The sequence below is a fragment of the Cyanistes caeruleus genome, chromosome 1, assembly GCF_971803275.1.
Source record: "Cyanistes caeruleus chromosome 1, bCyaCae1.hap1.1, whole genome shotgun sequence".
In the NCBI taxonomy this organism is placed as follows: Eukaryota; Metazoa; Chordata; class Aves; order Passeriformes; family Paridae; genus Cyanistes; species Cyanistes caeruleus.
The window spans coordinates 544,272-559,312 of record NC_141701.1 but is presented as its reverse complement, the minus strand read 5'-3'; the positions used below and the strand labels follow the sequence as shown (position 1 = coordinate 559,312).

General features: G+C 55.7%; 1 protein-coding gene across 2 annotated transcripts; it reads left to right on the top strand.

The window, feature by feature from the left end:
* Positions 1-49: 49 nt before the first annotated feature.
* Positions 50-14,860, top strand: MAF1 (MAF1 negative regulator of RNA polymerase III). Of its 2 annotated transcripts, none has more exons than XM_086875732.1 (8): positions 50-383; positions 1,052-1,256; positions 4,002-4,130; positions 6,606-6,750; positions 9,666-9,787; positions 11,238-11,357; positions 12,361-12,477; positions 13,909-14,860. In XM_086875732.1, the coding sequence occupies exons 2-8, from the start codon at positions 1,174-1,176 to the stop codon at positions 13,928-13,930; spliced, it is 738 nt and encodes a 245-aa protein (XP_086731858.1). In that variant the 5' UTR covers positions 50-383; positions 1,052-1,173; the 3' UTR covers positions 13,931-14,860. The 2 variants fall into 2 exon arrangements, with proteins under 2 accessions (XP_086731858.1, XP_086731848.1); XM_086875722.1 differs by having other exon boundaries at positions 93-383; positions 6,594-6,750.
* The last annotated feature ends 181 nt before the right edge of the window (positions 14,861-15,041 follow it).

Sequence of the window (15,041 nt, the reverse complement as noted above, 5' to 3'; positions counted from 1 at the left end):
CACCAATGAGCGGCGAGCAGGATGGTGATTGGCAGGTGTTTTGTCCAATGGGATGGCGGGCTGCGGGCGCCGCTCGGGCGGGGCGGGCGCGGGCGGGGCGGTGCCGTCGCTGTTGCCGTCCGGTGCCGCAGGAGAAGGTCGCCCGCTCGCCCGCTCGCTCCGGGGGATTCCCAGCATCTCGCTCGGCCGCTCCCGCCGTCCCGAGCACTCGGGGACATGTCGAGGTGGGCGGAGGCCCGGTGGGCCGGCGCCAGACGGCGGACGGCGGCCGCGGCACACGCGCCCTCCTCGAGCTTTCCCCGGAGACTCCTCCCTTTACACGCGCCCCGAGCCTGAAGGCGCTGCCGCGGCGAGGAGGCACCGACAGGGAGTAGGACGCGCCGGTAAGCCCGCTCGGCCCGCCGCCCCCTCCCCTGCGCGCCCGGATGCTTTGCGGACTACAGTTCCCAGCGTGCCCCGCGCCGCTCAGGCGCGGCCCGGCACCGCGCGCAGCCGCGGGGCACGATGGGAGCAGCAGTCCAGCAATGGCGGAGCCGGGCCGCCCGCGCGGGGCATGCCGGGAACTGTAGGCCGGCAGTGGAGCCCTGCCAGTCCCCGCGCGGGGCATGCCGGGAGCTGTAGGCCGGCAGTGGAGCCCTGCCAGTCCCCGCGCGGGGCATGCCGGGAGCTGTAGTCCAGCGCGCGAGGCACGCCGGGACTGCGCTTCCTATGGCGCCGCCCGGGAACGCGGGAGATTTTTCCTGCTCCTTTTCCTGTTTTTCTCCCTCTTTTCCCTCCTCTTTTTCTTTCTCTGCCTCTCCCCTCTCTCCTGTCACCCTTTCTCCCTTTCCCGCCCGCTCTTCCTGAAGTTTCTCTTCCTCTTCCGCTCCTTTTCCCTCTCTTTTCCCGTTTCCTTTTCCGTTTCTGTTTTTTCCCACTTTTCCCTTTTCCCTCTCCTTTCCCGTTTCCTTTCCCGTTTCTGTTTTTTCCCTCTTTTCCCGCTTCTCTCTTTTCCCTTCCTGTCCCCGTCCCGGTTCCCCTCACGTTCCTCCCGTTCCCCTCTCGGGAGCAGCTGCTGCACCGGGAATCACCGGGAATAATCACCGGGAATAATCACCGGGAATTATCGATCACCGGGAATTATCGATCACCGGGAATCGGCACCGGGAATCGCCGGGAATTGGCTCCAGGAGGATGAAGCTGCTGGAGAATTCCAGCTTCGAAGCCATCAACTCCCAGCTGACCGTGGAGACGGGCGATGCCCACATCATCGGCAGGTGAGGGAAAACCGGGAATTCTGACCGGAAAACTGGGAATTCTGACCAGAAAACTGGGAATTCTGTCCTGAGAAACGTGGGAGTTTTGCCCTGGGAATTCTGTCCTGAGAAACCCGGGAATTCTGCCCTGGAAACCGGGAATTCTGCCCCATTAAGTCTGGGAATTCTGCCCTGGAAACCGGGAATTCTGCCCTGGAAACCTGGGAATTCTGTCCTGGGAAGCCCGGGAATTCTGCCCAGGAAATCCAGGAATTCTGCCCTGGGAATCTGGGAATTCTGTCCTGGGAAACCTGGGAATTCTGCCCTGGGAATCTGAGAATTCTGTCCCGGGAAACCGGGAATTCTGCCCTGAGAAACCTGGGAATTCTGCCCGGAAAACCAGGAATTCTGACCGGGAAAACTCGGGAATTCTGCCCTGGAAACCTGGGAATTCTGCCCTCAGAATCCCGGTTTTTATCCCGATTCTGGCACAAACTGGGAATATTCGGCCTCCTCCACCCCTTGGCTCCTCATTGAGCAGTTTAATTAGGTTTTAATTCAGTTTTAATTAGTTTTTAATTTGAGCTTAATTAATTTTTAATTAAGTTTTAGTTCCGTTTTAGTTCAGTTTTAATTAGGTTTTAATTTGATTTTAATTTGGTTTTAATTTGATTTTAAGTCAAATGAGTTTTAATTTGTTTATAATTAATTTTTAATTTGTTTGTAATTGGCTTTTACTTAAATTCTAATTAGTTTTTAGTTTAGTTTTAATTTGGTTGTAATTCGGTTTTAATTCGGTTTTAATTAATTTTCATTTCACTTTTAATTAACTTTCAATTCACTTTTAATAAATTTTTAATCCGTTTTTAATTCCTCGTTCTCGCGGTGCCCGGAGAACGTTCCGGAAAAGCCTTTCCCATGGTTTATTCCCAACTTTTCCTGTGGTTTATTCCCGTGGTTTATTCCCAGCTTTTCCTGTGGTTTATTCCCCTCATTACCAGCTTTTCCCATGGTTTATTCCCTGATTCCCATCTTTTCCCATGTTTATTCCCCCCATTCCCAGCCTTTCCCATGGTTTATTCCCATCTTTTCCCATGGTTTATTCCCAGCTTTCCCATGGTTTATTCCCAGCTTTCCCATGGTTTATTCCGTGATTCCCACCATTCCCGTGGTTTATTCCCAGCCTTTCCCGTGGTTTATTCCCCCCATTCCCAGCTTTTCCCATGGTTTATTCCAGCTTTTCCTGTGGTTTATTCCTGCCATTCCCAGCTTTTCCGTGGTTTGTTCCCAGCTTTTCCGTGGTTCATTCCCAGTTTTTCCCATGGTTTATTCTCAGTTTTTCCCATGGTTTATTCCCATCATTCCCAGCTTTTCCCGTGGTTTATTCCCTGATTCCCACCTTTCCCATGGTTTATTCCCAGCTTTTCTGTGATTTATTCCCAGCTTTTCCCATGGTTTATTCCCAGCCTTTCCCATGGTTTATTCCCGCCATTCCCAGCTTTTTCCCGTGGTTTCTTCCCAGCTCTTCCCATGGTTTATTCCCAGCTTTTCCCATGGTTTATTCCCAGCTTTTCTCATGTTTTGTTCCCATCTTTTCCCGTGGTTTATTCCCTGATTCCGAGCTTTCCCGTGGTTTATTCCCAGCCATTCCCATGCTTTATTCCCAGCCTTTCCCATGGTTTATTCCCTGATTCCCACCATTCCCGTGGTTTATTCCCATCTTTTCCCGTGGTTTATTCCCATCTTTTCCCATAGTTTATTCCCATCTTTTCTTGTGGTTCATTCCCTGATTCCCAGCTTTCCGGTGCTTTATTTCCACCATTCCCAGCCTTTCCCATGGTTTATTCTCCCCATTCCCAGCTTTTCCCATGGTTTATTCCCTGATTCCCATCTTTTCCCGTGGTTTATTCCCATCTTTTCCCGTGGTTTATTCCCACTATTCCCGTGCTTTATTCCCAGCCATTCCCGTGCTTTATTCCCAGCCTTTCCCATGATTTATTCCCTGATTCCCACTATTCCCGTAGTTTATTCCCAGCTTTTCCTGTGGTTTATTGCCATCTTTTCCCGTGGTTCATTCCCTGATTCCCAGTTTTCCGGTGCTTTATTTCCACCATTCCCAGCCTTTCCCATGGTTTATTCTCCCCATTCCCAGCTTTTCCCGTGGTTTATTCCCTGATTCCCATCCATTCCCGTGCTTTATTCCCATCCATTCCCGTGCTTTATTCCCAGCCTTTCCCATGGTTTATTCCCAGCCATTCCCGTGTTTTATTCCCATCCATTCCCGTGCTTTATTCCCATCCATTCCCGTGCTTTATTCCCATCCATTCCCGTGCTTTATTCCCAGCCATTCCCGTGCTTTATTCCCATCCATTCCCGTGCTTTATTCCCAGCCATTCCCGTGCTTTATTCTCATCCATTCCCGTGGTTTATTCCCAGCCATTCCCGTGCTTTATTCCCAGCCTTTCCCGTGGTTTATTCCCAGCCATTCCCGTGCTTTATTCCCAGCCATTCCCGTGGTTTATTCCCCCCATTCCCGTAGTTTATTCCCAGCCATTCCTGTGCTTTATTCCCAGCCATTCCCGTGCTTTATTCCCATCCATTCCCGTGCTTTATTCCCAGCCATTCCCGTGCTTTATTCCCAGCCATTCCTGTGCTTTATTCCCAGCCTTTCCCGTGGTTTATTCCCATCCATTCCCGTGCTTTATTCCCAGCCTTTCCCGTGGTTTATTCCCTGATTCCTGGTTTTCCGGTGCTTTATCCCGGCAGGATCGAGAGCTATTCCTGCAAGCTGGCCGGGATTGACAAGCAGCTCTTCAAGCAGTTCTGCCTCGAGGGGCGGCCGCAGGCGCTGGAGGCTCTGTCCCCACCCCAGACCTCCGGCCTCAGCCCCGGCAGGTACCAGCACCGGGAATGGGAATGGCGTCGGGAATGTGGGATCGGCACCGGGAATGGGGGCTCAGGAATGGCACAGGGAATGTGGGATCGGCACCGGGAATGGGATCAGGAATGGGGGATCAGGAATGGGGGATCAGGATCGGCACCAGCATTGGGAATGGGATCGGGAATGGGGGACCAGGAATGGGGGATCGGCACCGGGATCGGCACCGGGAATGGCACAGGGAATGTGGGATCAGCACTGGGAATGGGGGATCAGCACCGGGAATGGCACCGGGAATGTGGGATCAGCACTGGGAATGGGGGATTCGGAATGGGAATGTGGGATCAGCACCGGGAATGGGGGATCAGCACCGGGAATGGCACCGGGAATGTGGGATTGGCACTGGGAATGGCACCGGGAATGTGGGATTGGCACCGGGAATGACACTGGGAATGGGGGATCAGCACCGGGAATGGCACTGGGAATGGGGGATCAGCACCGGGAATGGCACCGGGAATGGGGGATCAGCACCGGGAATGGCACCGGGAATGTGGGATTGGCACCGGGAATGACACTGGGAATGGGGGATCAGCACCGGGAATGGGATCAGGAATGGGGGATCAGGAATGGGGGATCAGGATCGGCACCAGCATTGGGAATGGGATCGGGAATGGGGGACCAGAAAAGGGGGATCGGCACCGGGAATTACACTGGGAATGGGGGATCAGCACTGGGAATGGCACCGGGAATGACACTGGGAATGGGGGATCGGCACCGGGAATGACACTGGGAATGGGGGATCAGCACCGGGAATGGGGGATCGGCACCAGGAATGGGGGCTCAGGAGTGGCACAGGGAATGTGTGATCGGCACCGGGAATGGCACCGGGAATGTGGGATCAGCACCGGGAATGGGGGCTCAGGAATGGCACAGGGAATGGGGGATCAGCACTGGGAATGTGGGATCGGCACTGGGAATGTGGGATTGGCACCGGGAATTTGGGATCGGCACCGGGATCGGCACCAGGAACGTGGGGTCGGGGACGGGGGATCGGAACCGAGATCGGCACCAGGAATGTGGGATGGGGAATGTGGGATCAGCACTGGCATCAGCACCGGGAGTGGGGGATTGGGAACGTGGGATTGGCACCGGGAATGTGGGATTGTCCCAGGATCAGCCCTGGGATGGGATGGGATCCATGGGATGGGATCCATGGGATGGGGTCCATGGGATGGGATGGGATGGGATCCATGGGATGGGATGGGATCCATGGAATGGGATCCATGGGATGGGATGGGATCCGTGGGATGGGATCCATGGGATGGGATGGGATCCATGGGATGGGATCCATGGGATGGGATCTGTTTAATGCCCAGACTGGGCAGGGGTCCCCTGAGCAACACCAGTGACACACCAGTGACACACCAGTGACACACCAGTGACACACCAGTGAAACCAGTGACACACCAGTGACACACCAGTGACACACCAGTGACACACCAGTGAGTCACCAGTGACACACCAGTAACACACCAGTAACACACCAGTAACACACCAGTAACACACCAGTAACACACCAGTAACACCAGTGACACACCAGTAACACCAGTAACACACCAGTGACACACCAGTAACACACCAGTGACACCAGTAACACACCAGTAACACACCAGTAACACACCAGTGACACCAGTGAAACCAGTGACACACCAGTAACACACCAGTAACACACCAGTAACACACCAGTAACACCAGTGACACACCAGTAACACCAGTAACATACCAGTGAGACACCAGTAACACACCAGTGACACCAGTGAAACCAGTGACACACCAGTAACACCAGTTTAACCCACAGACTGGGCCGGGCTCCCCTCAGCCACACCAGTAACACACCAGTGACACACCAGTAACACACCAGTGACGCACTAGTAACACCCCAGTAACACACCAGTAACACCAGTAACACCACTGACACACCAGTAACACGCCAGTGACACCAGTAACACCAGTGTCTGACCAGTAACACACCAGTAACACACCAGTAACACACCAGTGACACACCAGTGACACACCAGTGACACACCAGTAACACACCAGTAACACCAGTGACACACCAGTAACACACCAGTAACACACCAGTAACACCAGTGACACACCAGTGACACACCAGTAACACACCAGTAACACACCAGTAACACACCAGTAACACCAGTGACACACCAGTAACACACCAGTAACACACCAGTGACACACCAGTAACACACCAGTAACACACCAGTAACACCAGTGACACACCAGTAACACACCAGTAACACACCAGTGACACACCAGTAACACACCAGTGACACACCAGTGACACACCAGTAACACCAGTGACACACCAGTAACACACCAGTAACACCAATAACACACCAGTGACACACCAGTAACACACCAGTAACACACCAGTAACACACCAGTAACACCAGTAACACCAGTTTACCCCCCAGACTGGGCCGGGCTCCCCTCAGCCACACGTGCAGCCGCAAGACGCTTTTCTACCTGATCGCCACCCTGAACGAGGCGTTCCGGCCCGACTACGACTTCAGCGCCGCCAAGAGCCACGAGTTCAGCCGCGAGCCCAGCCTCAACTGGGTACGGACTGGGAGGGACTGGGAGGGACTGGGAGGGACTGGGGGGGACTGGGATGGACTGGGAGGGACTGGGATGGACTGGGAGGGACTGGGAGGGAACTGGGATGGACTGGGAGGGACTGGGAGGGACTGGGAGGGACTGGGAGGGACTGGGAGAGCCACGAGTTCAGCCGCGAGCCCAGCCTCAACTGGGTACGGACTGGGAGGGACTGGGAGGGACTGGGAGGGACTGGGATGGACTGGGAGGGACTGGGAGAGCCACGAGTTCAGCCGCGAGCCCAGCCTCAACTGGGTACGGACTGGGAGGGACTGGGAGGGACTGGGAGGGACTGGGATGGACTGGGAGGGACTGGGGGGGACTGGGATGGACTGGGGGGAACTGGGGGGGACTGGGAGGGACTGGGAGGGACTGGGAGGGACTGGGATGGACTGGGAGGGACTGGGAGGGACTGGGATGGACTGGGATGGACTGGGAGGGACTGGGATGGACTGGGAGGGACTGGGAGGGACTGGGATGGACTGGGGGGGACTGGGATGGACTGGGGGGGACTGGGAGAGCCACGAGTTCAGCCGCGAGCCCAGCCTCAACTGGGTACGGACTGGGATGGACTGGGATGGACTGGGAGGGACTGGGATGAACTGGGAGAGACTGGGAGGGACTGGGATGGACTGGGATGGACTGGGGGGGACTGGGGGGGACTGGGAGGGACTGGGATGGACTGGGATGGACTGGGATGGACTGGGATGGACTGGGGAGGACTGGGAGGGACTGGGATGGACTGGGGAGACTGGGAGAGCCACGAGTTCAGCCGCGAGCCCAGCCTCAACTGGGTATGGACTGGGATGAACAGGGATGGACTGGGGGGCCACTCTGGGGTCATCGTGGGGTCACTGTGGGGTCACTCAGGGTCACTCTTGGGTCACTCGGTGTCACTCTGAGGTCACCGTGGGGTCACTGTTCCTGTGGGGTCACTCTGGGTTCACTCAGGGTCACCATGGGGTCACCGTGGGGTCACTCTGTTCCCTGTGGAGTCGCTCTGTTCCTGTGGGGTCACTCTGGGGTCACTCTGAGGTCATCGTGGGGTCACTCTGGGTCACTCTGAGGTCACCCTGGGGTCACCCTGAGGTCACTCTGGGATTCCCATGGGGTCACCGTGGGGTCACTCTGGGGTCACCGTTGGGTCACTCTGTTCCTGTGGCCGCTCCCATGGAGTCACTGGAGGCTCCGTCCAACCCGGCCTTGGACACTCCCGGGAGCGAGAGCCCTGCAGCCTCTGGGCAGCCCCGTTCCCGTTCCTGTTCCCGTTCCTGTTCTGTTCCCGTTCCCGTTCCTGTTCCCATTCCCGTTCCTGTTCCCGTTCCCGTTCCTGTTCCTGTTCTGTTCCCGTTCCCGTTCCTGTTCCCATTCCCGTTCCCATTCCTGTTCCCGTTCCCATTCCCATTCCCGTTCCCATTCCCGTTCCCTCACTCCGTCATTCCCGGTTCCTGGGGCAGGTGGTGAACGCCGTCATTCCCGGTTGTTTCCCGTATCCCTCACTCCGTCATTCCTGGTTGTGGTTTCCTGGGGCAGGTGGTGAACTCCGTGATTCCCGGTTGTTTTCCGTGTCCCCCCTTCTGTCATTCCCGGTTGTTTCCGGTTGTTGTTTCCCAGGGCAGGTGGTGAACGCCGTCATTCCCGGTTGTTTCCCATATCCCCATTCCGTCATTCCCGGTTGTTTCCTGTATCCCCATTCCGTCATTCCCAGTTGTTTTCCCCATTCCCACATTCCCGTTTCCAGTTGTTTCCCAGGCAGGTGGTGAACACGGTGATTCCCGGTTGTTTCCCTCACTCCGTTGTTCCCGGTTGTTTCCGGTTGTTGTTTCCGGTGCGGGTGGTGAACGCTGTGATTCCCGGTTGTTTCCCCCATTCCATTATGCCCGGTTGTTTCTCGTATCCCTCACACCGTCATTCCCGGTTGTTGTTTCCGGTGCAGGTGGTGAATGCGGCGATTCCCAGTTGTTTCCCGTGTCCCTCACTCTGTCATTCCCGGTTGTTTCTGGTTGTTACTTCCCGGGCAGGTGGTGAACGCCATGATTCCCGGTTGTTTCCCGTATCCCCATTCCGTGATTCCCGGTCGTTTCCCACATTCCCGTTTCCGGTTGTTTCCCAGTGCAGGTGGTGAGCGCGGTGATTCCCGGTTGTTTCCGGTTGTTGTTTCCGGTGCAGGTGGTGAACGCCGTGATTCCCGGTTGTTTCCCTCACTCCGTCATTCCCAGCTGTTTCCGGTTGTTGTTTCCCAGGGCAGGTGGTGAACGCTGTCATTCCCGGTTGTTTCCGGTTGTTGTTTCCCGGGCAGGTGGTGAACACGGTGATTTCCGGTTGTTTCCCATATCCCCATTGCGTGATTCCCAGTTGTTTCCCACATTCCATCATTCCCGGTTGTTCCCTGTGTCACTCACTCCGTCATTCCCGGTTGTTTCCGGTTGTTGTTTCCGGTGCAGGCGGTTGTTTCCCATGTCACTCATTCCCAGTTGTTGTTTCCGGTTGTTGTTTCAGGTGGTGAACGCGGTGATTCCCGGTTGTTTCCCGTGTCCCTGATTCTGTTTCCGGTTGTTTCCGGCTGTTGTTTCAGGTGGTGAACGCGGTGATTCCCGGTTGTTTCCCGTGTCCCTGATTCTGTTTCCGGTTGTTTCCGGTTGTTGTTTCAGGTGGTGAACGCGGTGATTCCCGGTTGTTTCCCGTGTCCCTCATTCCGTTTCCGGTTGTTTCCGGCTGTTGTTTCAGGTGGTGAACGCGGTGATTCCCGGTTGTTTCCCGTGTCCCTCATTCCGTTTCCGGTTGTTTCCGGCTGTTGTTTCAGGTGGTGAACGCGGTGATTCCCGGTTGTTTCCCGTGTCCCTGATGCCGTTTCCGGTTGTTTCCGGCTGTTGTTTCAGGTGGTGAACGCGGTGAACTGCAGCCTGTTCTCTGCCGTGCGCGAGGATTTCAAGGCTCTGCGGCCGCTGCTGTGGGACGCGGTGGACGAGGAGATCAGCCTGGCCGAGTGTGACATCTACAGGTACCGGCATTCCCGGTTTTCCTGGGAATTCCCGGCTTTCCTGGGAATTCCCAATTTTCCCGGGGAATTCCCAATTTTCCTGGCAATTTTGGCTTTTCCCAGGAATTCCCACTTTTCCTGAGGGGTTCCCACTTTTCCCAGGAATTCCAAATTTTCCCGGGGGATTCCTGCTGTTCCTGAGGCATTCCTGCTTTTCCCGGGAATTCCCAATTTTCCTGGGAATCTCAGTTTTCCTGGGAATTCCTGATTTTCCCAGGGGATTCCAGATTTTCCCAGGAATTCCCAATTTTCCTGGGAATCCCAATTTTCCTGGGAATTCCTGATTTTCCCAGGGGATTCCAGATTTTCCTGGGAATTCACAATTTTCCCGGGGGATTCACAATTTTTCCGGGAATTCCTCATTTTCCTGGGGAATTTCTGATTTTCCTGGGAATTCCCGATTTTCCTGGGGGATTCCAGCCTTTCCCATTTTTCCCGTTTTTCCCTTTTTTTTTTTCTCACTTTTCCCGTTTTTCCCGTTTGTTTTTCCCATTTTTCCCGTTGTTTTTCCCATTGTTTTTCCCATTTTTCCCGTTGTTTTTCCCATTTTTCCCATTTTTCCCATTGTTTTTCCCATTTTTCCCGTTGTTTTTCCCCTTTTTCCCATTTTTCCCATTTTTCCTGTTTTTCCCATTTTTCCTGTTGCTTTTCCCATTTTTCCCATTGTTTTTCCTGCTTTTCCCATTTTTCCTATTTTTCCTGCCTTTCCCATTTTCCCCATTTTCCCCACTTTTCCCATTTTTCCCATTGTTTTTCCCATTTTTCCCACTTTTCCCATTTTTCCTGCCTTTCCCATTTTTCTCATCTTTCTCGTTTTTCCCGTTGCTTTTCCCATTTTTCCCATTGTTTTTCCTGTTGTTTTTCCCGTTGTTTTTCCCGTTTTTCCCATTTGTTTTTCCCGTTGTTTTTCCCATTTTTCCCGTTGTTTTTCCCATTGTTTTTCCCATTGTTTTTCCCGTTGTTTTTCCCGTTGTTTTTCCCGTTGCTTTTCCCATTTTTCCCATTGTTTCTCCTGTTGTTTTTCCCGTTGTTTTTCCCGTTGTTTTTCCCATTTTTCCCATTGTTTTTCCCGTTTTTCCCACTTTTCCCATTTTTCCCGCCTTTCCCATTTTTCTCATCTTTCTCATCTTTCCCGTTTTTCCCATTGCTTTTCCCATTGTTTTTCCCATTGTTTTTCCCGTTGTTTTTCCCATTGTTTTTCCCATTGTTTTTCCCATTTTTCCCGTTGTTTTTCCCATTTTTTCCATTGTTTTTCCCATTTTTCCCGTTGTTTTTCCCATTTTTCCCGTTGTTTTTCCCATTGTTTTTCCTGTTGTTTTTCCTGTTTTTCCCGTTGTTTTTCCCATTTTTCCCGTTGTTTTTCCCGTTGTTTTTCCCATTTTTCCCGTTGTTTTTCCCGTTGTTTTCCCAGCTACAATCCTGACCTGGACTCGGATCCCTTTGGAGAGGACGGGAGCCTCTGGTCCTTCAATTATTTCTTCTACAACAAGCGGCTCAAGCGGATCGTCTTCTTCACCTGCCGCTCCATCAGGTGAGGGACGGCTCTTCCCGGGAAATCCCGGAATTCCGGGGGCGTTCCCGAGGGAATCCCGGAATTCTGGGGTTGTTCCTGAGTGATTCCCGGAATCCCGACCCCATTCCCAAGGGATTCTTGGAATTCTGAACCCGTTCCAGAGATTCCTGGAATTCCGGGGTTGTTCCCGGGGAATCCCGCAATTCCAGGGTTGTTCCCGGGAAATCCCGGAATTCCGGGGGCGTTCCCAAGGGATTCTCGGAATTCTGACCCCATTCCCAAGGGTTTCCCCAGAATTCCAACCCCATTCCTGAGTGGATTCCCGGAATTCCAACCCCATTCCTGAGGGTTTCCCTGGAATTCCAGCCCCATTCCCAAGGGGATTCCCAGAATGCTGACCCCATTCGCAAGGGAATTCCCAGAATTCCAGCCCCGTTCCCAGAATTCCAGCCCCGTTCCCGAGGGGATTCCCGGAATTCCAGCCCCGTTCCCAGAATTCCAGCCCCATTCCCGAGGGGATTCCCAGAATTCCAGCCCCGTTCCCAGAATTCCAGCCCCGTTCCCGAGGGGATTCCCGGAATTCCAGCCCCATTCCCAGAATTCCAGCCCCGTTCCCGGAATTCCAGCCCCGTTCCCGGAATTCCAGCCCTGTTCCCAGAATTCCAGCCCCGTTCCCAAGGGGATTCCCAGAATTCCAGCCCCATTCCCGGAATTCCAGCCCCGTTCCCGAGGGGATTCCCGGGATCCCGGCGCTGAGCCCGTGTCCCCGTGTCCCCGTGTCCCCGTGTCCCCATGTCTCCGTGTCCCCGTGTCTCCGTGTCCCCGTGTCTCCGTGTCTCCGTGTCCCCATGTCCCCGTGTCCCCGTGTCCCCGTGTCCCCGTGTTTCCGTGTCCCCGTGTCCCCATGTCTCCGTGTCCCCGTGTCTCCGTGTCCCCGTGTCCCCGTGTCTCCGTGTCCCCGTGTCCCCGTGTCCCCGTGTCTCCGTGTCCCCGTGTCCCCGTGTTGTCTCCGTTCCCGCAGCGGTTACGCGTACACGCGCCCGGACACCGGCAACGAGCTGGACATGGACCTGGGGGAGGGGGACACCGGGACCGGTGACAGCGGTGACACCGAGGGAGGGGCCATCCCTGGGGACAGGTGGGGACAGGGGCGGGGCCATCCCTGGGGACAGGTGGGGACAGGGGCGGGGCCATCCCTGGGGACAGGTGGGGACAGGGGTGGGGCCATCCCTGGGGACAGGTGGGGACACCGGGGACATCCCTGGGGACAGGGGCGGGGCCATCCCTGGGGACAGGTGGGGACAGGGGCGGGGCCATCCCTGGGGACAGGTGGGGACACCGGGGACATCCCTGGGGACAGGGGCGGGGCCATCCCTGGGGACAGGTGGGGACAGGGGCGGGGCCATCCCTGGGGACAGGTGGGGACAGGGGTGGGGCCATCCCTGGGGACAGGTGGGGACACCGGGGACATCCCTGGGGACAGGTGGGGACACCGGGGACATCCCTGGGGACAGGGGCGGGGCCATCCCTGGGGACAGGTGGGGACATGGGGGGGACAGGGGACACGGGGGCCATGGAGGGGGACAGGTGGGCACGGGCAGGGCGGGGTCACAGGTGAGGGAGGAGAGGAAGGTGAGGGACAGGTGAGGAAGATGAAGGTGAGGAAAATGAGGAAGATGAGGAAGGTGGAGCAGATGAAGGTGAGGAAGGTGAAGGTGAGGAAGGTGAAGGTGAGGAAGATGAAGGTGAAGAAGATGAAGGTGAGGAAGGTGAAGGTGGAGGACAGGGGAGGAAGATGAAGATGAGGAAGGTGAGGAAGATGAGGAAGGTGGAACAGGTGAGGAAGGTGAAGATGAGGAAGATGAAGGTGAGGAAGATGAGGAAGGTGGAACAGGTGAGGAAGATGAAGGTGAGGAAGATGAGGAAGGTGGAACAGGTGAGGAAGGTGAAGGTGAGGAAGGTGAGGAAGATGAGGAAGGTGGAACAGGTGAGGAAGATGAAGGTGAGGAAGATGAGGAAGGTGGAACACGTGAGGAAGGTGAAGGTGAGGAAGATGAGGAAGGTGGAACAGGTGAGGAAGATGAAGGTGAGGAAGGTGGAACACGTGAGGAAGGTGAAGGTGAGGAAGGTGAGGAAGATGAGGAAGGTGGAACAGGTGAGGAAGATGAAGGTGAGGAAGGTGAAGGTGAAGAAGAGGAAGGTGGAACAGGTGAGGAAGGTGAAGATGAGGAAAATGAAGGTGAGGAAGATGAGGAAGGTGGAATAGGTGAGGAAGGTGAAGGTGAGGAAGATGAGGAAGGTGGAACAGGTGAGGAAGGTGAAGGTGAGGAAGATGAGGAAGGTGGAACAGGTGAGGAAGGTGAAGGTGAGGAAGGTGGAACAGGTGAGGAAGATGAGGGTGAGGAAGATGAGGAAGGTGAAGGTGAGGAAGATGAAGATGAGGAAGATGAAGGTGAGGAAGGTGAAGGTGAGGAAGATGAGGAAGGTGAAGATGAGGAAGATGAAGGTGAGGAAGATGAAGGTGAGGAAGATGAAGGTGAGGAAGGTGACTCGCTGCCCCTCGCTGCAGGCTGCAGGTGATGTGCATGTGAGATTCCCAACGGGATCCCGGACACCGGGAACGGAACCAGCAATGGGACTGGAAATGGACTGGGAACGGAACCGGGAGCGGAACCGGGAATGGCACCAGCACCGGGAAAAGAACCGGGAACGGCACCAGGACTGGGAAAAGAACCGGGAACGGGAACGGAACCGGGAAAAGAACCGGGAACGGGAACGGAACCGGGAAAAGAACCGGGAATGGCACCAGCACCGGGAAAAGAACCGGGAACGGGAACGGAACCGGGAAAAGAACCGGGAACGGCACCAGGACTGGGAAAAGAACCAGGAATGGAACCAGGACTGGCAACCAAACCAGCATTGGAACTGGGAATGGATCCGGGAATGGAACTGGGAATGGATCCGGGAACGGAACTGGGAATGGATCCGGGAACGGAACTGGGAAAGGAACTGGGAATGGATCCGGGAACGGAACCGGGAAAGGAACCGGGAAAGAAACAGGAACGGAACCAGGAAAGGAACTGGGAATTGAACCGGGAAAGGACCCGGAATGGAACCGGGAATGGAACCGGGAACGGAACCGGGAAAGGACCCGGAACGGAACCGGGAAAGGACCTGGGAACAGCCCCGGGAAGGGACCCGGCCGTGTCCCGGTGCCGCCGCTCCCGTGCGTCCCCTCCCCGCCGGTGCCGGGGTGTCCCCAAATCCCCCCTGGACCTGGAGCCCCCCGGGAACCCCGGAGCCGCCGGGAGCTCCGGGGAGCTTCGCTGCACTTTATGGCTCCTGCCCTCGGCTGCACTGATCCCCCGTGATCCCCCGTGATCCCCCGTGATCCCCGTGATCCCCAGTGATCCCCGTGATCCCCATCCCACCCCCGGCTCCCTCCGTCCATCCCGGACCCCAGATCCCAGCCCCGCCCCCGCCCCCGGTCCGAGCGTTTCAAGAGTTTCGGCTTCGCTCTCCTCCCGCTCCGGCTCCGCTTTTCCCGCCGGGATCTCGCCTGGGGCTGGGGGAGGGGGATCCCAGCGGTGGATCCCGTGGGATCTGGGGATCCCTCCCGTGGGATCTGGGGTCAGGGGATCCCATCTGTGGGATCTGGGGATCTCCACCTGCAGCTCCTCTGGGATCAGGGGAATCCCTCCT